General features: G+C 41.3%; 1 protein-coding gene across 3 annotated transcripts in view; it reads left to right on the plus strand.

Annotated features, from left to right (window-relative positions):
• Positions 1-9,429: 9,429 nt before the first annotated feature.
• PLEKHG1 (pleckstrin homology and RhoGEF domain containing G1) overlaps positions 9,430-20,022 on the plus strand; it is a 141,429-nt gene continuing 130,836 nt past the window's right edge. Inside the window, exon 1 of one of the 3 annotated variants that reach the window (XM_065680555.1) lies at positions 9,430-9,522. Coding sequence is in view for 1 of the 3 variants with exons in the window: in XM_065680553.1 (XP_065536625.1) it covers positions 14,076-14,139 (64 nt within the window). In the remaining 2 variants the exon portion in view is untranslated. Of the gene's footprint in view, positions 9,523-13,794; positions 14,140-20,022 lie in introns of those variants that run through there. The other 2 variants (XM_065680553.1, XM_065680554.1) reach the window with 2 other exon arrangements.

Raw genomic sequence — 20,022 nt, forward strand, 5'->3', positions numbered from 1 at the left:
CCACACAAGGTGATTTTTTTTCTATGTCCCATTTACAGTACATGCTCTTCTCAGAGTATCTGGGGTACTGGGCCATTGTGGCTTCTGTGAATACAAGGGAAATTCCTGGCATATGCCAGGAACAAGAAAGTTAAAAGGCCCTAATTGAAAATGGGACTGAACCCTTGTTGAAGGCATGTGAACTGTGAACCTGAGAGTCAGAATTACCACCTCCCTTACCACCTACTGTGGGAAAAAATAGTAGTGTCTTGGTCTTCTGCATGGTCTTTTCTTTAGGGCAGTATATATCTCATGCAGTTTTGTCATTTATACTGTAGAAGTATGGAGTGATATATTTAACTTGATTAGCGAGTATAGCATCTGATATGGAGCCATTATTCCTTAGTTTTCCTTGTTTCCAAGTGTCTGATGTATCAAGGAAGCTGTATCAATCAAGGTACCCCCTTCTAACATTAGCTTTAAAAAAAAATAAAGAAAAGAAATAAAGACAAGAAAAAAAAAAAAGAGGAAAGCATCAAATGATTTGAGGCTGAGGTTTCTAGGGGAAAGGGTTATAAGAGCATTAACTTTATTTAGCCAATCTGCTCCTGTTAGAGCACTGGGTTTGTCTGTTTGCTTTTGGTATATTCTTTGTTGTACTCCAGGGAGAGAAACCTGTGAGATAGAAATGAAGAAGACAGTAGAATAACAGAAAAACAGTCTAAACACTTCAGCTTTAGGGTATACTTGTTTCTTTAATGTCACTTCTAGCTATCTGTTCTCTCTGTCCTCTGATGTAGATAAACTCTTAGGAGTCACATCTGTCATCTAATTTTGGGGTGTTGACAAAGAGGACAAATAGATAAAATGTAATAAATTGATAAATATAATGGTTGACTGGTGAAGTTCAATTTATTAATAGAAGATATTAAAACTAGAAACATTCTCCTCTCCTTATTTTAAAAATGACACTTCCATGGAACATAGAATTCTCCATACATAAAGGTGGGGGTGCCTCTTGACTTGTTTCCTACTTCCAGATTTCCTTTTTAACCATGGCAGGAAGATTCTAGTTGTGACAAGAGGAAGAGAGGAAACACAGAAGAACAGTTAGTAGCAGTAAGTTTTCTCATGTTTAGAAATAGCCTCTGTGTGCAAAAACAATTGTCAGCAGCTTTCACTGATTTCAGTGGTGGGTTTTGTTTTCTCAGACCTGACCACCCCCTGTTCACAGTCTTTTCACATACATCAGTCACGAGTCTCAGTCCCTCAGCCATGCTGAGATGTCATTAATCATTCTGCACTTTGAAAACTGCTTATGGCTCTCTATGGTGGGCAAAGCCTAGGGAGCAGGGATCAGCTCTGTTTTGAGTTCAGTTCATTGTAAGTACACTGAAGTTTTTACTGACATGTATAAGAGGAAGATAAGAAATTTAAATTCTCTCAAACCATTTGCAGCAAGCTGCTGTCATAACCATTCCAGAGAGATAAGTAGAAGAGAGTCAGGTCTGACATCCAGTCTCCAGGAGTGGTCTGTACCTGAATGTGTCTGTTATCTGTCTTCTGAAGTCAGATGCAACTTTACATGAAGTTCATGCCTTTTAACACCCATGTAAGATAGTATGCAAGCTCACCAGTGGGGAACAGGTAGTTCTCGGGTTAAAACGCGTAACTAGGAGTCAAGGGACCAGTGCTCAGATTCCAGCTTGGCTATTACAAACACTGTGAAATTCAAAGTTACAGTTTTCTGTCATTAAACCTCTTCTGTCGGTGGTGAAAGCTAAACAGGGATAAAGTCAGACAATGGAACAGTAAATGCATCCTAAGCCCACCTATGTTACAGTGTTCACCAGTGAGACTGCAGCTGTACCATGGGATCCTGAATTGCAAGTCCCCTTATAGTTTAAAGGACACACATCATTAAGAACAGTACCTTTTCTTCACTTCCTACATCAGACCAAAATGCTGTAGTCAGTGTCCAGATCAGTTATGCTTTTTTGTATCCGCTGTTTTTTAAAGGATACTGCTAAAAAAAATCTAACATTTTGGCTTATTACTTTCGCATCATCCTTCTTCATTCAGGTACATAAATGTAATTTTTTGTGTCTATTCACATTTTTTGATATTTTTGTTGGTAGAAGAATGGTTCTGTTTTCCACAGTTCTGTCCTGCATGAAAAAACATCCATGACTAAGCTGTGGCCATTGCATGTAAAATGACAGAAAACAAAAGCTTCTTTCACACTGAGATGTAAAGTAGAGGTGAAAGAAAAGGTTTAGTTGCAGTAATCTTTGCTGCTTCAGCTGTCTGTGCTAATGAGGGTGAGACATTTGAGAGCATCTGCTTTTGCTCTTTCAGTGAGTGCATCATTCTGTCTTCCTTTAGTGCTGGGAACTTGGTGGAAGGTTTGCTTTGTCTGCAGGGATTCTGTTTGCTTTCATCTGCAGTCAAGACTGATGTACCACACCCTAGGTCCTGATGAGAGCTGCTTTCCATTAGAGCAGCAGAGGAAAGGACGGTGTGGAGTTCCTGAATGCCAGGTGGGAGAGAGGTGGGAGGGGTTATATCCAGCCTAACCTGGTCTGGTTTGAAGTTTGGACAATGCTGTAACTTTGATTAATGGACTGTTGTGCCCCAAATATTTCTTGGATGTCTACATTACCCTTTTCAATTGTGCTAACTTAAACAAACCAGCAATCAATTAACTAGAATCACAGTACAACCAAAACTGTAGGTTAAACAAAGCAATTGCGATGAAACTGGCTTTCAGCCCAGTATCTGCTGATGATGGGATATGAAACAGCCTATTGATTCTGCTGCTTTTGAATTCTTGTACAAAAGTAGAAACAATGTTAATTGCTTTTTCAATAGGAAAAAGAAATAAATTCACTATCTCACTTAAAAAGGGCAACGTTCATTACTGAGCCAATTCTTAGGAGGCTATCCAGACAGAAGTACTTTCAGCACATTAAGAAAACCTCAGGTTAGAGTTACACAAACTTTGAGCAATTATAAAAGAAAGGCAAGAACACCACTGCTTATTGCAGGGTTTTGGACTAGACGACCTTTGAAGGTTCTTTCTAGCCCAAATTATTCTATGATTCTATGAACACTAAATATTAAACTATATTTGTACGCTCACCTGTCCAGATGTTGCTCAAACTTTTTGTTATATTTTCAGCTTTCTATGCTTCATGTAGAAAGCTATTTGAAAAGACGAAAGAGCTCTGTCAAGTTTCTGTGCTGGTGACTGGCAATTTATTGCTAATACTGTGATATTTCGCGCTTTTCGTCTGGCCTCAGAAGACGGAACCTTAAAATGTATGAAGAGCTCAGCTTTGGCTTAAAAGTTTCTAGTATTCATGGTCTTGGGGGAAAATGTGGAAACCTGGAACAAACACACACAAATGGCTTAAACAAGATAAGCAACAGCAACTGAAAACATAGTTTTCAGAAAGCTCTTCATTTTAATTAATCCTCTGTTCTGGAGGAGCAGTTTCATGGTTTTTCAGTGCGTGAGGGTTGCCAATACAAAAAGGTTGCAGTAATTGTAAAAGCAACAACCAGTCCAGCTGCATTCCCTGTGCAGAAACTGAGGGACAGCAAGCCATAAATAGTGGTGTTACCACCCTTCTTTGCCTCAGTTAAGGAGTATTATTATTCTAAACACAAAACAAACTATTGCTTGGGCTGCAACTGAAAATTTCAAAGCCTCATAAATCTGCCAGGTCAAAGCCAATGTTCACTGGAATTTTGGAAGGAACTTCTTTTCTTGAGAGAAATATCCAGGGCTAATTTTAATTTCCTTTTACTACTTGTTTTAGCAGCATTGTCTGAAAACACATTGTTCTTCAAATGAAAGAATATGAATTTTCCTCTAATTAACCTCATTCTATATATGCCTGTAATTTAGCACTAGCCTACTGCAGCAAACATGTGCACAGCATCTCCAATGAGTATATATCCCCCTTTAGCCTGGAGCTGCTGAAAACTCTTCAGGCAGAGATTGATTTGGGGAGTGACTGCTCATTAATTAATTACTGATCTGCTGTAGGTAGAAAAGCACTGCCTAAACTGTTTTCTGTAAGATCCCAGCTGAGGTGGGAATATAGCCTTCATGGAGCTGAGTCCTGAAGGGGTTATGTTGGGTGCCAAATGGGTAGGATGCAGCACATGAGCATCTCCAGTGCTGCATGATGCTCAGTGGCCTGGATGATTCAGTGCCATGAAACAAAAGCAGAGCTCAGTACAAAGTTAGTATGAAGTTGGGAGGGGCTTGTGCGATAAAAGGTTTGGGAACAGCTCTCACAGATGGATGTTGCTAGCTCAAAAATATGAAGAGGAAAGTTTGTATTACTTGTTTTAATAAAAAGGAAAGTCCTTCCATGAGGGCTCAGCAGACAGCTGAGGCAATATTCAGGGAAGTCTATTCAAAAGGAAGGATATGTGTATGCATTCTCTCTCTGATTGCCCTTTTGAGAGTATTTTTTATATGCTATTCTTTCTGCTTTGGAGTATCTTCCTACATGGAAAGGCCAGTCTTCCAGAAAGGGATATGGGGCAGAACAGAAATAATGGTTTTCCTCTCCCTTTTCTTAGGCTATTTCTGTTCTGTTAGTACCTTCCTGCTATAACACTTAAGTCTCTTCCTTTGTGCATTAAGCATGTTCTACATGAAAAACCAGCTTGCAGTATAACCAGCTTGCAGCACAGTGTTTTCTAGGCTCAGTATTTTATCTTTGTAGTATGCTGTACTATATGTTTGCTAATATGCAAAAGAAACAAGATGAGTAATATAAGATAAAATCTGAGGTCTCTTTCTTTCTGGAAATGTTTATTTCATTTTCATCATTACTTCTGAAATTCTGTTCTGCTCTTATGCAAACAAATTAGGCCCAAGGCCTCAATTAATACAGTGAGAGAATAGCCATGATCAATTTGAGATCCCCACAAAGAACTCAGAAAATGAGAAACGTGGCAAAAGGGTAGGTTGTAGAGTGAGAGAGGTGGCTCAAGATATACTCGGTGTTGCAGTACGATCCTCCTCTTTTTTAATGGCTGTTAGATCTTTTCCCCAGACAAAACCAACTGATTTAACAAGCATTTGTCTTGGGGGGTTTTTTGGGTTTTTTTGTTTGTTTTATTTTTTTGTGAAAGAATGTAGTAGCCCCACAGACTCAGCCAGTCAAAACACATGGTTCTGAGCCTAAAGAAATATGTCATAAAAGTGGATCTTTTTTTTTTTTTTATGCAAAGAAAAAAGGTAGAAAAACGGATTACTTTACATAGTCCAAGTGATTAAGGTGGAAGAAACAAATGTTCCGCCTTTAATGTGAATTTAAATAAAGATGTTAATTTGCTTGTTATCTATTGTCAAAAAAGACCTCATTCTGAGACACATGCTGAAAGAATGTTTCTTTGTCTACCATGCACATCAGCTGTCTGGTAGACAAAGAAATATTGCTGTGACTCACTTATTTTATACAAAGAAGCAAATAACAGTGTGGGTATCTATAGGTTTTGCTTTCCAGTGTATCAATTTTATGTTGCAACAGTCCATAAGATTCAGAAAAATAATTCCAATATCTGCTGGCCATAGCAATGTGTTGTAGTTAAACCTCCACTCTGCAGGTAAAACCCACATTTACAGGCTTGCCAGCCTTGTTGAGCTTTTTCTTATTTTGTCAGTTCTGGGATTCTCTGTTTTGCCCTAGGCTGTCCATGCACTTTTGGACTTCTTTCTCTACCAGGGTATCTCCTAACTTTATTAATATATACTCTTATTAAGGGGAGCTCTTTGCCAGCAGCGTGCAACACTGATGTGGTTGTGTTTTGGGAAGCACAGCTGCAAGGACCCTCCTCCAGGAACAGCCAACCAGATAGTTATTCAGTATCAAATCAAAATTAGCCTCCAGGCACAAGCACTCTTGCTTTTTGTGCCTAGATAAACTAAGAAGCCTTGTGCAACCTATAACAGTGTCTTGTAGGTGAAAAGAAATGTGAAGCTGGAGGTGTGTTGGAGCTTTTTCCAGCAGCATTTGTGTCAATAAAACACCCTGAAACTTTCTTAGCCTTTGCAAAGCTGTCATAGGCTGAATTAGTCACAGCAGCAAAACTATCTGTTCACTAGTAGAGGATCTTCATATTAGAGATTTTTTCTATAAGCCACATGAGGTTTAACAGGAATTCCTTTACCTACTAGTAAAAGCTACAGATTTTTACAGTCCCTAGAGCTTGGTTCTACTTTTCCCAACACTTTGCAGAACCAAGGTGAGATCTTCAGGCTCGTAAGCTGTTTTCTCTTACCTTTTTTTGAGTTGCTGTTATTAACTGTTCAGTCTGCACGGGCAAGTCTGTGGTCCTTTCATAGAATCGTAGAACAGTTAGGGTTGGAAAGGACCTTAGATCATCAAGTTCCAATCCCCCTGCCACGGGCAGGGACACCTCATACTGGAAGGCAGCAGAAGTCAGTGGGGCTAAGTAGTATTTCTCCCTCTCAGTGTCTCTCTTGAGATACTTCCCAGTGTGACCGTCTCTCCTGTTTAGCCAGTCATGTGGTTATAATACCATCAAATAATTGAAAAAAGAATACAATTCCATGGCATCATTTACAAATCCATCTGGATTGGTATTTTCAATCTGTTTCAAATTTGTGTACCCCTGTAAAGTAAATCTAAGTCTACTAAAGCAGTTATCTTTCAAGGTCTCCTAAAAGGAGACCATAGGTTGAAGACCACTGGTTGAGTAAAAAAGACCACCTTTTCAGTTAAAATTTAAACTGCTTTTATTCAGACATTCAGGACACACTCAACACCATTTTTACTGTAATTTTTCTGGTGCAGGGATCACCTTTTCATTGTCTACAAGTGCTGCATTCAGTGCATTGGTGACTGTGCCTTATGAGCATTATTGCAGTATAAGTAAGAAATGCAGTGTTATCTGAGAGCCTTCAGAAATATCACTCTGGATGTAAGTTTCTGATTTGAAATATTTGGAAATTATTACCATTAGTTGCCTTATGCTTCATGATGGTTGGTAGACTAGATGTAGACATCGTCATAGCTGACTGAATTTGTGTGGTTGCACCCTAACTTGTACAGCTTTCATGAGAGGAGATGCCAAGACTGAAAGGAAACTTGGGAGTTTCACGGAGCACAATTACAATTGTTTATTCAATTATTAGCCAGTCCTGAAATGACTCACAACACAGCTGCTCAGATTTACAGGCAACAGATGTAAGTGTTGGCTTTTTTGTTCAAAGTGGTGCAGTGGGACACTGTCCTGGGCCAACAACTATCACAAAGTTGAAGACTTGAGGAAATAGAACAGACTTTTGTCTCTTTCTTGCATCAGTTTCTTTGTCTGTGGCTAGGAAAAAGATGCTCTGAAGGTTATTTTATCTGCCATATCTTGAGAGCCCAGTAATCTAGTAAGAGTATTAAGTGAAAGTTGGGCATTGTTGTCTGTGGGACACTTGGAAAACTCTGGGAATGTTTGATCTGCTATTTGCAAAGACTCCAATTTTTAATGTGACTTTATTTGGTAATTCTTGCATCTATAATAATAAGAAAGTGTGCTGGCTGCTTGAGTGGTGGAATTCTTTCAAAATGTTGAAAACTGATACTCAGTTATGCCTCAGAATTATCAGGAACTGTTTCTGTTACATTAACATTCAAATTTCATGCTCTTTCAAATAGATAATTGCTTTTTTGCCCAGGGATAGATTAACCAATATAGGCCATGTCATATAAACAAGTGTTTACAAGATGCTGCAATATATAGCCTTTTCTAAATGATGTTGTTTCTGGTTGTAATTTTGAGTTGCTCTGTACCAGCCTTCTATGCTAACCTACATTAAATAAAAGGAATTAACTTCACCTATCTTAACAAAGCACTGATCATATAACTTTAGGGTTTTTTGTTGTTGTTGGGTTTTTGGACTTGAGGTCTCACTGAAGTGTCTCTTCACTCAACCCACCATGTCTGATGCTGAGATAACTCCTCCTTCCTCCCTTCTGTACTTTGCATTTTCACTTTGCTATATGCAACTGTTGAAGAATCAAAAGCATCTACCTGTACTGTAGGTAGCAAGATATTTAAAAAATATGAGATTCTCTGTCTTTTTGCCAGTGACAGGTCTTCATTTTAGAGCCTTTATCCTTCTGCTGGATAGGTACGGACTGAGGTCAACACAAGTTCCTATTTGGGCATTAACAGCCTTAATAGTTACAACTTCTGATAAAGCTTTGAAACTTCCTTTTCCACTGCCTTGTCTGCAATCATGTAGATATGTGCAGAATGAAACCAGAGCAAGTTTGTTAAATCTTTGTTCTGGCTTGATAGCATCTGATATATCACCTTCCCCTGACCAGTCTGCAGCGGCTGAGCATGAGCTGTTCAGTGTAATTTAAATTTGCCTGAGGGCTGTGATGAATTATGCCTGCTGCCCATGACCCAGTTTACTTCTGCCACTCCTGGAGTTTACTAAGAGACAGGAAAGTCTTTCTTCAAGTCAGCTTTTTGCTGCACTAGTAGCTTAGGATAGCATGGGATGCAGCTTTGATGAGGATTGGGATGGCTGACTGATGGCACAGAAGTTATCTGATCAGGAATGCATGCTGCATTAGACAGGGATACAGCAAAGAAGATTACAGCTCTCAGCTCTCTCTTGCAAGTATGTCCCTCAGGATCCTCTCAATCCATGCCTAGAGGGCTGCCTTTGCAAACCCTCTCCTCTAGGGCCATCGCTCTCTGATGGCAGCAAACCAGACTAAATGCAGGGGGGAATCTTGGGCCAGTTGTGCTTGAGAAAAAATCTCCAGAGACCGGTTGGCGATACCGGAGCAGTTAGCCAGGGGCTGAATTTAGTTTATTGCCTAAAAAAAAAAAGCATGGTTATTACTCATTACTCAGATGATAGTTTATAACAATTAGTCTAATTATTGTAGAGCATTGTGCTTTAAAAGGCACAGCTGAAAGCAGAGAACCGCAAGATTTTCATGCAAGTGGTAAAAGTTCTTTTAATAACCTAGATGAGCTAGCAGAAACCAGTGGTTATATGTTTGAAGGAGTTTGCTTTACGTTGAAGTGTATTACTGTAATCAGATGAGCTCATCCACCATCTGAGTAACCTGTATGAGCAGTGTTGAAAAGTAGTTCTTAGTTGATGCTTAAAGCAACTCCAGTGTACTCTTCATTGCCTCTTAAGACCTCAGATTTCATCCTCTTTTTTGTGCATGTAGACTCACCACAAGCACAAACCAAACAAAAATCCCCTACTTTTTAAAGGGCATGATCTTGCAACCCCTAAATCAAATACACAAACCAAAAGCCTTCTTCTGACATGTCTTAATACTCTTTACCTGAATAATCAATTTAAGCTAAAAAGGGACAGCTGAAACTACCTGAGAAAAAGAGAAACTAGCAGCTCCTGTGTGCCCAGTAAGCTTTTGTGTTGTTTGAGCAACTGAACAGAGAACAAGGAACAGTTGGGATCGTGCTCCAGCTTTAATTTCATTGTTTTTCAGTGTCTTGTAAAGAGAGGTAAGCATTCTAGAGGGGTTGCAATGGTTCATTCTTACCTGGTGGTTTTGATATAAGGAGTATAAAAACTAATGGTGACTCTCTTCTAGATGGAGGTGGTTGAAGGTTGTCCTTGTGTGCAAGGTTGATATGAACTGTTCAGTTCTAGCACTATAACCTAAAACATTCCAAAGAAGATTTCACTGGGAAGACAACCCCTTGTAAGACTGAAACATGTTTTTTGTTTGCAAGCATGTAAATGCAAATATTTTTAGCAACAAGCCAGTAGAAAATTATTCTGGAGGAGAATGAATGGGAAATGCAGAAGGATATTATTTACCAAAATGCTTAAGAAAATATAATGAAGTGGAAGTTGTGCTTAAGGACCAAGACTTGTAAGGAATTTGGGACCTGAGCTGACAACATAATTGTGCTAGCTTTTGAATTTACCAGAAGTCTATTTTGTGAAGACTGCATCTGGTCTGCGTGCTTTTTTTATGAAATACAGTTGTATTCATGGAGGATCCAAGCAGTGCTGCTATGTGGAAAAGCAAGGATGTTTATTTCTGCATGGAAATGTTTCCAGACAAAGAAGGAATCAAACCCTCCCTCTAGAAAGATTAAGTTCAGTCAATTCCTTCTGTACAATATCTGTCTTCATTCTTGTAACCCCTGATCTTATTCTTTATGTGCACCGTTTGTTTCCCAAGGCAAGTGGCATGCAAAGTCACCTTGTATTTAAAGTTCTTGCAATTAAACTTTGCAGTGAGGTTCGGAGTAAGATATTTTGAACTTTGTGATTAAAAGTTTTAATGGCCATTTTTGTCAAAACTTAAATATGCTTCCAATTTTTTTCACACATGTATTAACTTGGAGGTAATTGAATACCTGCAGGACTCAGGCATAAAGTAGGTATGATAGCATTTTATTTGATATGAATTATTTTACTGGAACAGGTAATTAATGCAATGATTGTGTACTCTTTGGCACTAGTTTACATGAAAGAGTATGTTCTATTAAACAGGGGCATAGCTCTAAAAACACCCCACTTATTAATATTGCTTTGCAAAGCAAATGAATGTAGCTGTGGCTGCCAACTAAACTGTATCGTAGGTGGAATAATAAATTTGGATGCTAGGAAAGGATCACACAGCAGATATGGGCTTTGTTTTGTTTTGTTTCTTTTTTAGGCTGACTGGGGAGTGCCCAGTTTAAGATCACATCCATTTTCCCTGCCTTGCATCCTGTGCAAGGCATGGAGGCAGCTTCTTGCTTCTACATACCACCCCGGTCCCCAGTCAATCAAATCTCAGATGTGGTTTTTTTGTCTTTTAAGTGTTTGGGGGGTGACTCTACAAGTAGCAGTGTTTTGCTATTTTAGGGACAGGGTTTTTTCCCTTTGCATTCTAACTCACAACAGATAAACTTATGCTTCTCTTTGAGTGAATGCTGCAAATGTCAGCAAAACTGAAGCGACACAGATTTCTCTACGTTTAAAAGCATTGCTTACAGTTTTACTGAGTCACAGCCAAAATGAGAAAAACATTAACACGATGATTGGTGCAATTCAGTCCTAGTGATATAAGGAAATGTTATGATATTTGACATCACGTGTATGTACAAACCTATTAGTAGACTAGTTGATATAAGCTGACTTGTTAGAAGAAAGGAAAATAATGTTAGGTTACAGATTCCCAACTGTAATAAGCCAACCACTTTCAAGTGGTGCATGAAGGCAAATTCTGACCACTGGTGTGGAAGATACCAACTCATTAGTGGTGCAAGTTCCTGGCTGCGTGGGCAGCAGGAGGGACAGAAGTGAGGAGCTGATGGATGGAGTTGGATCCCACCTTATGTGTGAGGGAAAGGCAGAGGCCCTACTGTGTGAGGGTATGAGAGATGTTGTGAGAGAGAGTAGAAAAAGATGGGTGCCAAAAAAGATGGAGGTGGAGGGAGCAGAGGCTTGTCTCTTGCCTGTGTAAAAGAGTGCTGCTGAGGGTGGCTGAGCAAGCTTTTGGGGAACCCCCACAATACCCAGTGCTCTTGTCTGTGCCACCAGCCTTCTGGTGCACAGGCAAAAAGTTGGCCTGCCTGCTGTCTCCTTTGTCACTCATGCCCTTTTACCAATAGTCACCTTGGTTACCTTTGGAGATAAGAGTTCCCACGGTATGTCCATCTATCTAATTCCTCAAAACATGGGTGGTTCTTCAAACCTACTGTTTCGTATTACAGTGTTGTAAAATTTGACCTTTAAACCTCTATCATTCTTTCTGCATCAATGACCATACTCGATCAGTCAGTCAACATAAAACTGGAGGTATTTGGTTAGTCCACTGGAGCACTATTTTTAGCATGAGCAAACAGAAACCAGACTGGCTCATGATCAGGCCTTTGGGGAAAGGGAGGTAGGGATGTAGAGAGAGGAAGAGACTTCTCCTCTTGAAAATTTTTCCTGTTAGTCACAGCACTGAGGAAAAATGAACTCCATATGGAACAGATCATGTCAGGCCATTAAAACATATTTGCAGAGACTGTACAGTTTCTTTAAAGAATTTGGTATACTCTGTGGTTTGGGGGTTTCGTTCTTATGTTTCCCATTTGGGGATGTGCGTGCATTTTCACGTGTTTTAATTTGGCTTGAGTTAAATGCATCAACCAGTAGTTTGCTATATTATCAACTTTGAAAGATCTATTCATAAAGGAAAAACATTCCCTGATTCCCCCAATGGGAAAGAGTTATAAATGCTTCTCTCCAAGTAGTTTCATTAGGCTTTTGCTGCCTCTTTTCGTTTTTAATTGGTGTACAAACGAAGGACAGATTTGTGTCCTCAAAACAAGGCCAAAGTGTAGTGTGCTGAGGCAAGGATGATCCTGAATTCAGACATGGAGCAGCTACGCAGTGCAGGAGATCATGACCAGTGGGCTGGGTTTAGTGCAGCTACTAGCTACATCTAAAATCAGTTGCCCTTTTCTCATTCGTCCTGTTGAGCAACTTTGTAGACTGCCATTCCAGAATATTAACCATGGAGTTCAGCCTTCTGTGATCTGTCTTTAGGCAGATAGGACAGTGATGGTTTGCAAGGAAGGAGGGGTGGGGAGAGGTTTGCCCCTTGATGATAATTATAATTCTGCAATGTGTATAAAAGTTATGCATAAGAATGACTGTCATTAAAACTCCAGAGGTTCATTTTTCACTTGAGTTGAGAAGCTAATGTAGTCCCGCATATTAACTGCAAATCTTTGGTTTGAAATGTGGCCACAATTAACTGATAAATGTGTTCATCTCTTAAAACTCAGCACTGGTCTGAAACATATTCAGTATGCATGTTGGGTGTGCACACTGAAGAGCTCTGGTCTTTTGAATTAATGATACAGAAACAGACCCTGCCAGAGCTTGCTCTTCTTTTTTTTTTTTCAAGGATTCCAGTGAGAACAGGTAAGATGAGGGCAAACACCGAAACTTCCTGCTTTTCTGAATTACTGCTGTAATTACTTGTTTTGACATCTTAAAACTTGAGTGAGTCTAACCTCCCAAATTTCCTCATATTCCACGTGCTGTATGTTAGCACGAGTAGATGGAGAAACTAGGTTAGAGAACAAAAGCTATGGAGCTTTACTGAATGTGGAGTATGGAGCAAAGTTCCACAGGAAACCAAGGCTTTTGTTAGGGCTCAGAAGAAAAAGGACCACTGAATGTGTGCAAAGAATTCAGGCTTTACTTCAGCAGTTTTTGTCTTCGTGCGTATCTCACACAATATTAAAAAATAAATGAAAAAGTAACTTTAAACTCACCCTTCCAAAGAAGATGGCCAGGCAGACTGCCAGGAGGCAGGTGTACTCTTTAAAACCTCTTTGAATTTGCTTCTACGGACTGTGTTTCAGGGCTGACTTTGCATTTTGGTAACTCGGGTTTACAGAAGCTCTCACCGTTTAATACCGATGCTGTGCATTAGATCACCTAATTTAAACCCTACGCCCATCTGCGAGGAGGGGATGGGGCTCCTGGCCGGGTGGAGAGGCGGCAGCAGCGGCAGGGCAGGGGAGCCGAGTGCTCGCTCCCGGCGTGAGAACAGTAGCTGATTTATGTTGTATTATTATTTTTTTTCTGTCTTTCTTTTCCTCTCTTCTTCTTCCCGGGGCTGTAATCCGACTGCTCGCTTTGGCTCGGCTCCAGAGGCAAGTCCGAGTGGTTAATGTCCCTTCCCCTCCTTTCCCAGCCTCCAAGGGAGGAGGAGGGGGAGAAGAAGGGGAAGGGGAGCGGAGCGGAGCCGAGTCAACTGCAGCCCAGGGCCGGGCCGGGCCTCCCTGGGGAGGGGCTGAGGCAGCGGCTGGGCTGCGGGAACTGCATGGAGGAGGGGAGTTTCACAGACTCCCCTGCCCGGCCGGGAGGAGGAGGAGGAAGTTTGGAGATTAAGGCGCTGCTCGGAGCCCGAGCGCACGGAGAGAAGCCGGGGCGAGGCCGCGGGCGCTGTGAGAGGGACCCCCGGCTCCGCCGCTGAGTGAGTTACGGGTCGGAGGGGAGGGGGATAACCTTCCTCACCCTGCGCCTGGATTTTAAACGGGAGGAGCAGCGGATGTGCGAGCGCAGACGACGGGGAGAGGAGGCGGCGGTGTCGGCTGTTGCTGCTTCTGCCGCCGGTGAGCGCTGGGGCTTTGTTCGTGTTGGGCTCAGCGCGGAGGGGGCGGCGGCTGCCGGCTTGGCCCGGGCCGGTCGGTGCGGTACCCGGTGCTCTGCAGCCCCGAAAACCGCCCGGGCGGTGCGGTGCTGGGCACGGCGGCCCCAGCTCCCCTCCTCAGGGGGTCTGAAGGGGAGCGGGCGTTCTGTGTCCGCATCCTTTGTGTGAGCCCCACTCCTCTCCCAGCTCCTCCGGCGGTAGCGGGCGCCGGGCTCCGGCAGCGATCACCCGCCGCTCGCTTTGCCCACGGCAGAGCCTTGTGTCCTGCCGGCCGGCCGGAGAAGAGAAGGGCTTAACTGAGGTGCGAGGATTTTCGGGAAGGAAAGAGCTGTTCCTGTTAACATACAATAAAACCGCGCGGTGTTTCAGGCTTCGTGTAGATGCTTTAGCAAACCTGTCTGCTGAGAAACTCTGTTCCAAAAAAGCTTCACTTTTAGGTGTTTTACAGTATCGCTAATAGGATTGGGATAAGTGTGGGCTAAAGAGGCTTTAAAATATGATTAAAGTTGTTGTTAAGTGCCAGGAACGTTTATCCTAAGGAGGGAAGAAGAGGGAGAGGCGATGGGCAGAGCAGTGTCCTGTGGGACCCTGGAAGCAGCGTCCTGCTATCCTGTGAGACCCTGAGAGCACCTCTCCATCTTTTGCCCTTGCCTCTTCCCCGCTTTGTGAGTTCCATGTCCCAGTCTCTGTCCCTCTTGTTGAACGAGAAAGCCCATCAGAATTCATCCGTCGCTTAGCCTAGACAGACCAGGGGCACTCATTTCCTTTTTTTCTTCACCAGCCACAGTGATCCAAGTATGAGGGAAAAGGACCTGAAGCAAACTTAGCTGTACAGTCAGCTGGCTTCTAATATGGTCTCTCTTTAGTTGGCTTTTCCCCCGCTTTAATAATTAATTGGCACGCTCAGAAGGAGCTGTGTCCTTGCCTTTTTCTTTTAATGTTTGCTGGTACTTCAGCAATTTAATAATGCTGCCTGGAGAACCTGATGACTTATAGGAGTTTTGAAAGCTGTGTAATAAGAGCCTACTAATAGTCTTCTTTTGCTACTGTTTCATTCTTGGAGGGAGCAATCTTTCCTGCTGGAGAGCTGCGGTTCAAATTTCCACAAGCGTTTGTTGCCCGTGCCTCTAGCTAAATTTATAAAGGAATCCTGTCAGCTTGTACAAAGCTAAATCTGGCTGCAGCAACTCCTGGCTGTGCAATTCACTGTGGTTGGCAAGGCACAATGTATGGCTTCCTTGAGATTTATTTTTAAATACTTTTTTTTTTTTTTTTGGTGTGTGTGGCACGTAGCTGTCATAATTTTGGGAACTCTCTTTACCACTGTGTGTGGGTGCTTTGAGATGAAACCGTAAGAGTTATGCTAAGGTTAGAGAATGTATTAATAGGGTGCTTGTCTTGGAAACATGAGATAGTTTGAGATCAGCCTCTTAATGAATATTGGTATTGTCCTCAGGTCCATGCAGACGCTTAGACATTAAACTTTGACTTTCTGCTTCTCCTCTGTGTTCTCGGTTGGCAAACTAGAAAAGATGCAGAGCACTCTAAAGGTTCCATTTTAAATGTGTTAACTTGCGGGAATGCTGGCTTTTCCTCACAGACGCAGAGAGCTCTAGGTAAACAACATCGATCTGTGGCCATACAATGGAGTGCATCCATGCAAAGACACATTATGATTCAAATTCTAGGTGTCAATGTGTAATTTTGCTTGTTTTGATTACGGTTTTCAAAAGAGAAAAAGAAGAAAATATAAGTTTGTTGTCCAGTTGGTTTGTAATAGTCCTACTTGATAACATCTTGCAAAGACAGCATTGACTTGATTTTTAAGTAGGGGTGGATGTTAAGAATGCACAGTTTTGGAAATCTTCAAGTAGGGAAATTTGTTGGCTGCTCTCAAGATTTCAGGACATCTGCTAATGTGCTCTCCTTCTTCCTTGGGCAGGATGTGCGAATACAAGTTAACTGTCCAAAGGCATACTTTGGGCCTAAAATGGTTCATTGCAAGCCCTTGGTCTAAACTGTTCCCAGTAGAAAAGGGTTTGAGCTTACTGAGCAATTGGTACCTTCCTCTGCAATGTGTTGGTCGGGGTGTTTTCATTTGGTGGTGCTTTTATTTGTCTTTTTGTTTTTATGGGCTTGTGTTTTGTTTGTTATTATTTTATTTTATTTTAAACCTTTATTCTGACCTAAAAGGCTAAAGCTAGAAGGGAAGTGAAAATATCTTCTTACTTGTTTAATAAGTAATTTAGGTAAGTCAGTTTGTGGTACGTTTTGCTGCTGTTATTTGCATAGGTTGGCGTGGTTAAACATTTCACTGACGCAATTTTTCATGTGGCACCAGTATTAGTATTTTTGCTAAGTCATTTGGAACAGTGTGCATGTTTGAAAGCTTCTTCCTGTGCATTTGTTTGGGTTGCCATATACCTGTCATCCTCTGCCTTTTCCATGCATGCGATTTCTTGGCTCCAATTCAGGAAAGGCTTTTTAAGCCCAGCTCACTAGATAGGGCTGTAGCAACTGCTGAAGGCACATACTTGAACTACTGCTTTATTATCTTTGACTATAAACTCTGCAGTGCAAAGCTATTCTGTTCTCTGTAACCATATAACACGAACAGAACTGTTATTGCGATTGTGTCTTCTATTATTTTACCTTACTGAAAAGATTATTGGTACCAGGATAGCCAAAGCTCTGTGACAGCATCACCCATGCAACTTGTAGCCTTTGAAGTCAACCCAAAGACAGGGCTAACAAGAACCCAGTTACAAAATCTGCTGTTATTTTGAAGAATAGTTCCACAGATTAGCCTGAGATACTGCTATTAGAAAAGAAGTCTTTGAACAGAGGTATGATCTTTAAAATTTAAGTGTGCCCTTCGTAATAGTATTTTAAAAAGACCAACCCGCACCAAAGCAATTCCTAGGTAAGGTTACTACAGATTACATGAGCTCAGAATGGACAGGTTGTTTTGGTTTCTCTCTTAATTATTTGTTTAAAAGTCCCAAATGTCAATCTTTAACAGATACTTTGCACATTAAAGTATGCCAAAGACTCATTCGACTCTTAGTTTTTGTTTGTTCCCCTTACGCTCTGCTGCCATTCCAGCAATTGCTGGGCACTACCAAGTCTCTTCCCAGCTAAGCCAGAGCTGCAGTTACTGGTTTTTGGAGCATGGGGTCATGAAGAGGAGAGGCACCACGTTGCTGGGTGGCAGCCGGAGATAATGTTCAGCATGGTGCTGTCACATACCCCAAGTCCACAGGGTCAGATGCGCGGGGTCAAGAAATAATTGAAACATCCAGTCTGATGATTAAGGGAGCTGTTTGCAGAACATTGATTGGAAGTGTTTCTTGGATTAGACATCTATAAAGCCATGGCAATTAGAAGTTAGTACAAAGGAATTAATCTGATGTGCGTTCCCCTTTGCATTCAGCCGTGGGTTGAGGAGGATGATTGCTGTGTTACAGAAACATGTTTTATTGAAACATTGTATTAGTTATGGCTTGAAGTTACTTCGCCATAAATTTCTTAGAGGCACAGTATAGTGCACAAATATTTACCTAGAATATATAATAGAAGATTGAATAATGGCATATGAAAAAATGCAGTTCGGTAGTGCAATGTGTACTGAAGACACTTGAAGCAGTTGTGGTTGTATATGGCAGTCATAAAGAGCTGGAATTTTTTGCTTGTGGGGGCAATGGAGATGCCTTACCACTACTTACTCTAAACAGCATTTTGCTTTTGTAGTGTTAAGTGGGGAAAAATAATTGTTGCAGCCCTCAGCAAAGTCTGGAGTGGCAGAAAGACTTGCAGATGTGGTGCTAAATGATTAGTTTTGAGAACTTGCATTAACTGTGGCTACACAGCTCTAGTTTGAAGAACTGGAAATGTGGAAAAAAGTGAAGAAAGCATTATGCTTGTAAAGCTGGAACACAGAGAACATGGAACCTATAGTTTCACCACTCTTCCCCTTCCTCCTCTTTCACTCCCTCCTTTTTTTCTTAGGGGTGCTTTTCAAAGCATTTTTAATAGCTGCTTATTTAATAGTTGATTAAGCTTCTCATTCTGGGAGACTAATCAAAACTACCTGAAGTGTTGTGCTGCATCACCAATCCCAAACAGTGTCTTCCCTACCACAATAATGGCTCAGACTTCCCAAACTTGTGTGTTTGTGTGATAATGTTGTTAACCATTAATCTTGTGATATTTTTCAGTTCCTTTCATTTTTAAGGCTATTAAAGTAATATTTTCCAGCTCTTGTTGTAACTGTAATGCACAGAAACTTCTTTTTTGAAAGAAGAGCTGAGATTCCCATGATACGTCGTGGCTCCAAGACCTGGGGTGCTGGAAAAGCATCACGCATCAGAGTGAGTGGGTGCAATTGCAGAAACAAGGGGGCAACAGGAGTAAAGTGAGTGAAGAGGCTGAGTCAGTTTTAGGCATATCACCAGTGTAATGGTGGATTGGAAGTGAGTGGAAATATGGGAGTCTTTTATATATGTGGCTATGAATTCAAGAGATGAATGTGAACTGATTAAATAATAAAGTATCAGCAAAACCTATTTGTGCTAATTCAATTTCCAAATGCTATTTTGTAGCGTTAAAAGTTTTTCAAATCACTTTAAGGATATAAATAGTATTTTTAGTTGTGGGTGTTGTATCAGATAAGTTTGTCCGGTCTAATTCACTGAAAGTCAAGTTTATATGAACTTGGTCTAAATTATGTTTAACTGCAAATTTGATTACAAGTGGAGGAAAAGAAAAGGGGCCTACTCAGGGTGGACTGGGGAAGGAAATGAAGGAAAAGCTACTGATACTTACTGAGGAAGCCTGAAAGAAGCAGCTGTCCAAGCAAAAACACGAGCTGCTTAAAACCACTGTCAGCTGCTGACAAGGGTGCCTTCTGAAAGACTTGAATATGGGGGTATGCACTGCCTGTATTCTTGCTAATCATGATGCAGAGCATTGCTGTGAAAATATAGAGCAAGACGTTGGCTTAAAAATGTATCTAGAAGAGAGAGAGACTTGATGCATTTGACTTGTTTTCTTTCTTCTTTCCATCCTCAGCATGAGCTCTACTTGTCATGTTTCTTAGTCCTCTATGGGACCATGGGTGATTATTCTAGTGGAAGTTGCATGTGTGTTTTATAAGTGTAGTGAACAGGTATAACTTGGGCTGGCAGCTGTTTCCCATGCAGACTTGACTCTAGTAGTGCTAATTATCTTTGAATCCTATAAGTCTTGCTTGCCTGCTCTGTCATTGAGGCTCCAAGTGGTGCCAAGCTTCTTCCTGTTAAGTATGCGTTCTGTAGAAACTTGCATGTGAGCCCTGCCCAGATGTTTTAAAACTTAACTTAATGAATGTTAACATTGAACTATTTGAACATTCCTATCCATTCAGACATTTCAAGATCATGCCCCAGGTGTTCGTATCATGCAGCTGATATTTTGTGCTGATTGGATGAAAGCATCCTCTCTCACTGGAAGTACTGAGCCAGAGGTAAAAAGGGTGTTGTGGGAACAGTGGATCACCTGCTCAGTTGCCTACTCAGAGCTGTTGTAGATAAAACCTTGATGCCTAGGCTCAAGAAATAGAAGGCTGTTTGCATTGCCCTAAGGAGCACCATCAGGGACAGTGGAATAGCCAGCTTCCTTTCATGGTCACAGTTGACATCTTTCAGCATTGTCATCTGGGTGGAGACTCCAAGGTCAGCTTCTAGCTTTTAATCAGCCTACATGAGCAGTCTCTATCTCCTAGCCATAATGCGTAGGCTCTAGTGCTTGTACTTTCTCCCATACTTTTGCTTGTGTTAGGTGGAGTTATCTGTAAACACAGACAAGT

The sequence above is a fragment of the Lathamus discolor genome, chromosome 5 (genome assembly GCF_037157495.1).
Source record: "Lathamus discolor isolate bLatDis1 chromosome 5, bLatDis1.hap1, whole genome shotgun sequence".
Taxonomy (NCBI): Eukaryota; Metazoa; Chordata; class Aves; order Psittaciformes; family Psittacidae; genus Lathamus; species Lathamus discolor.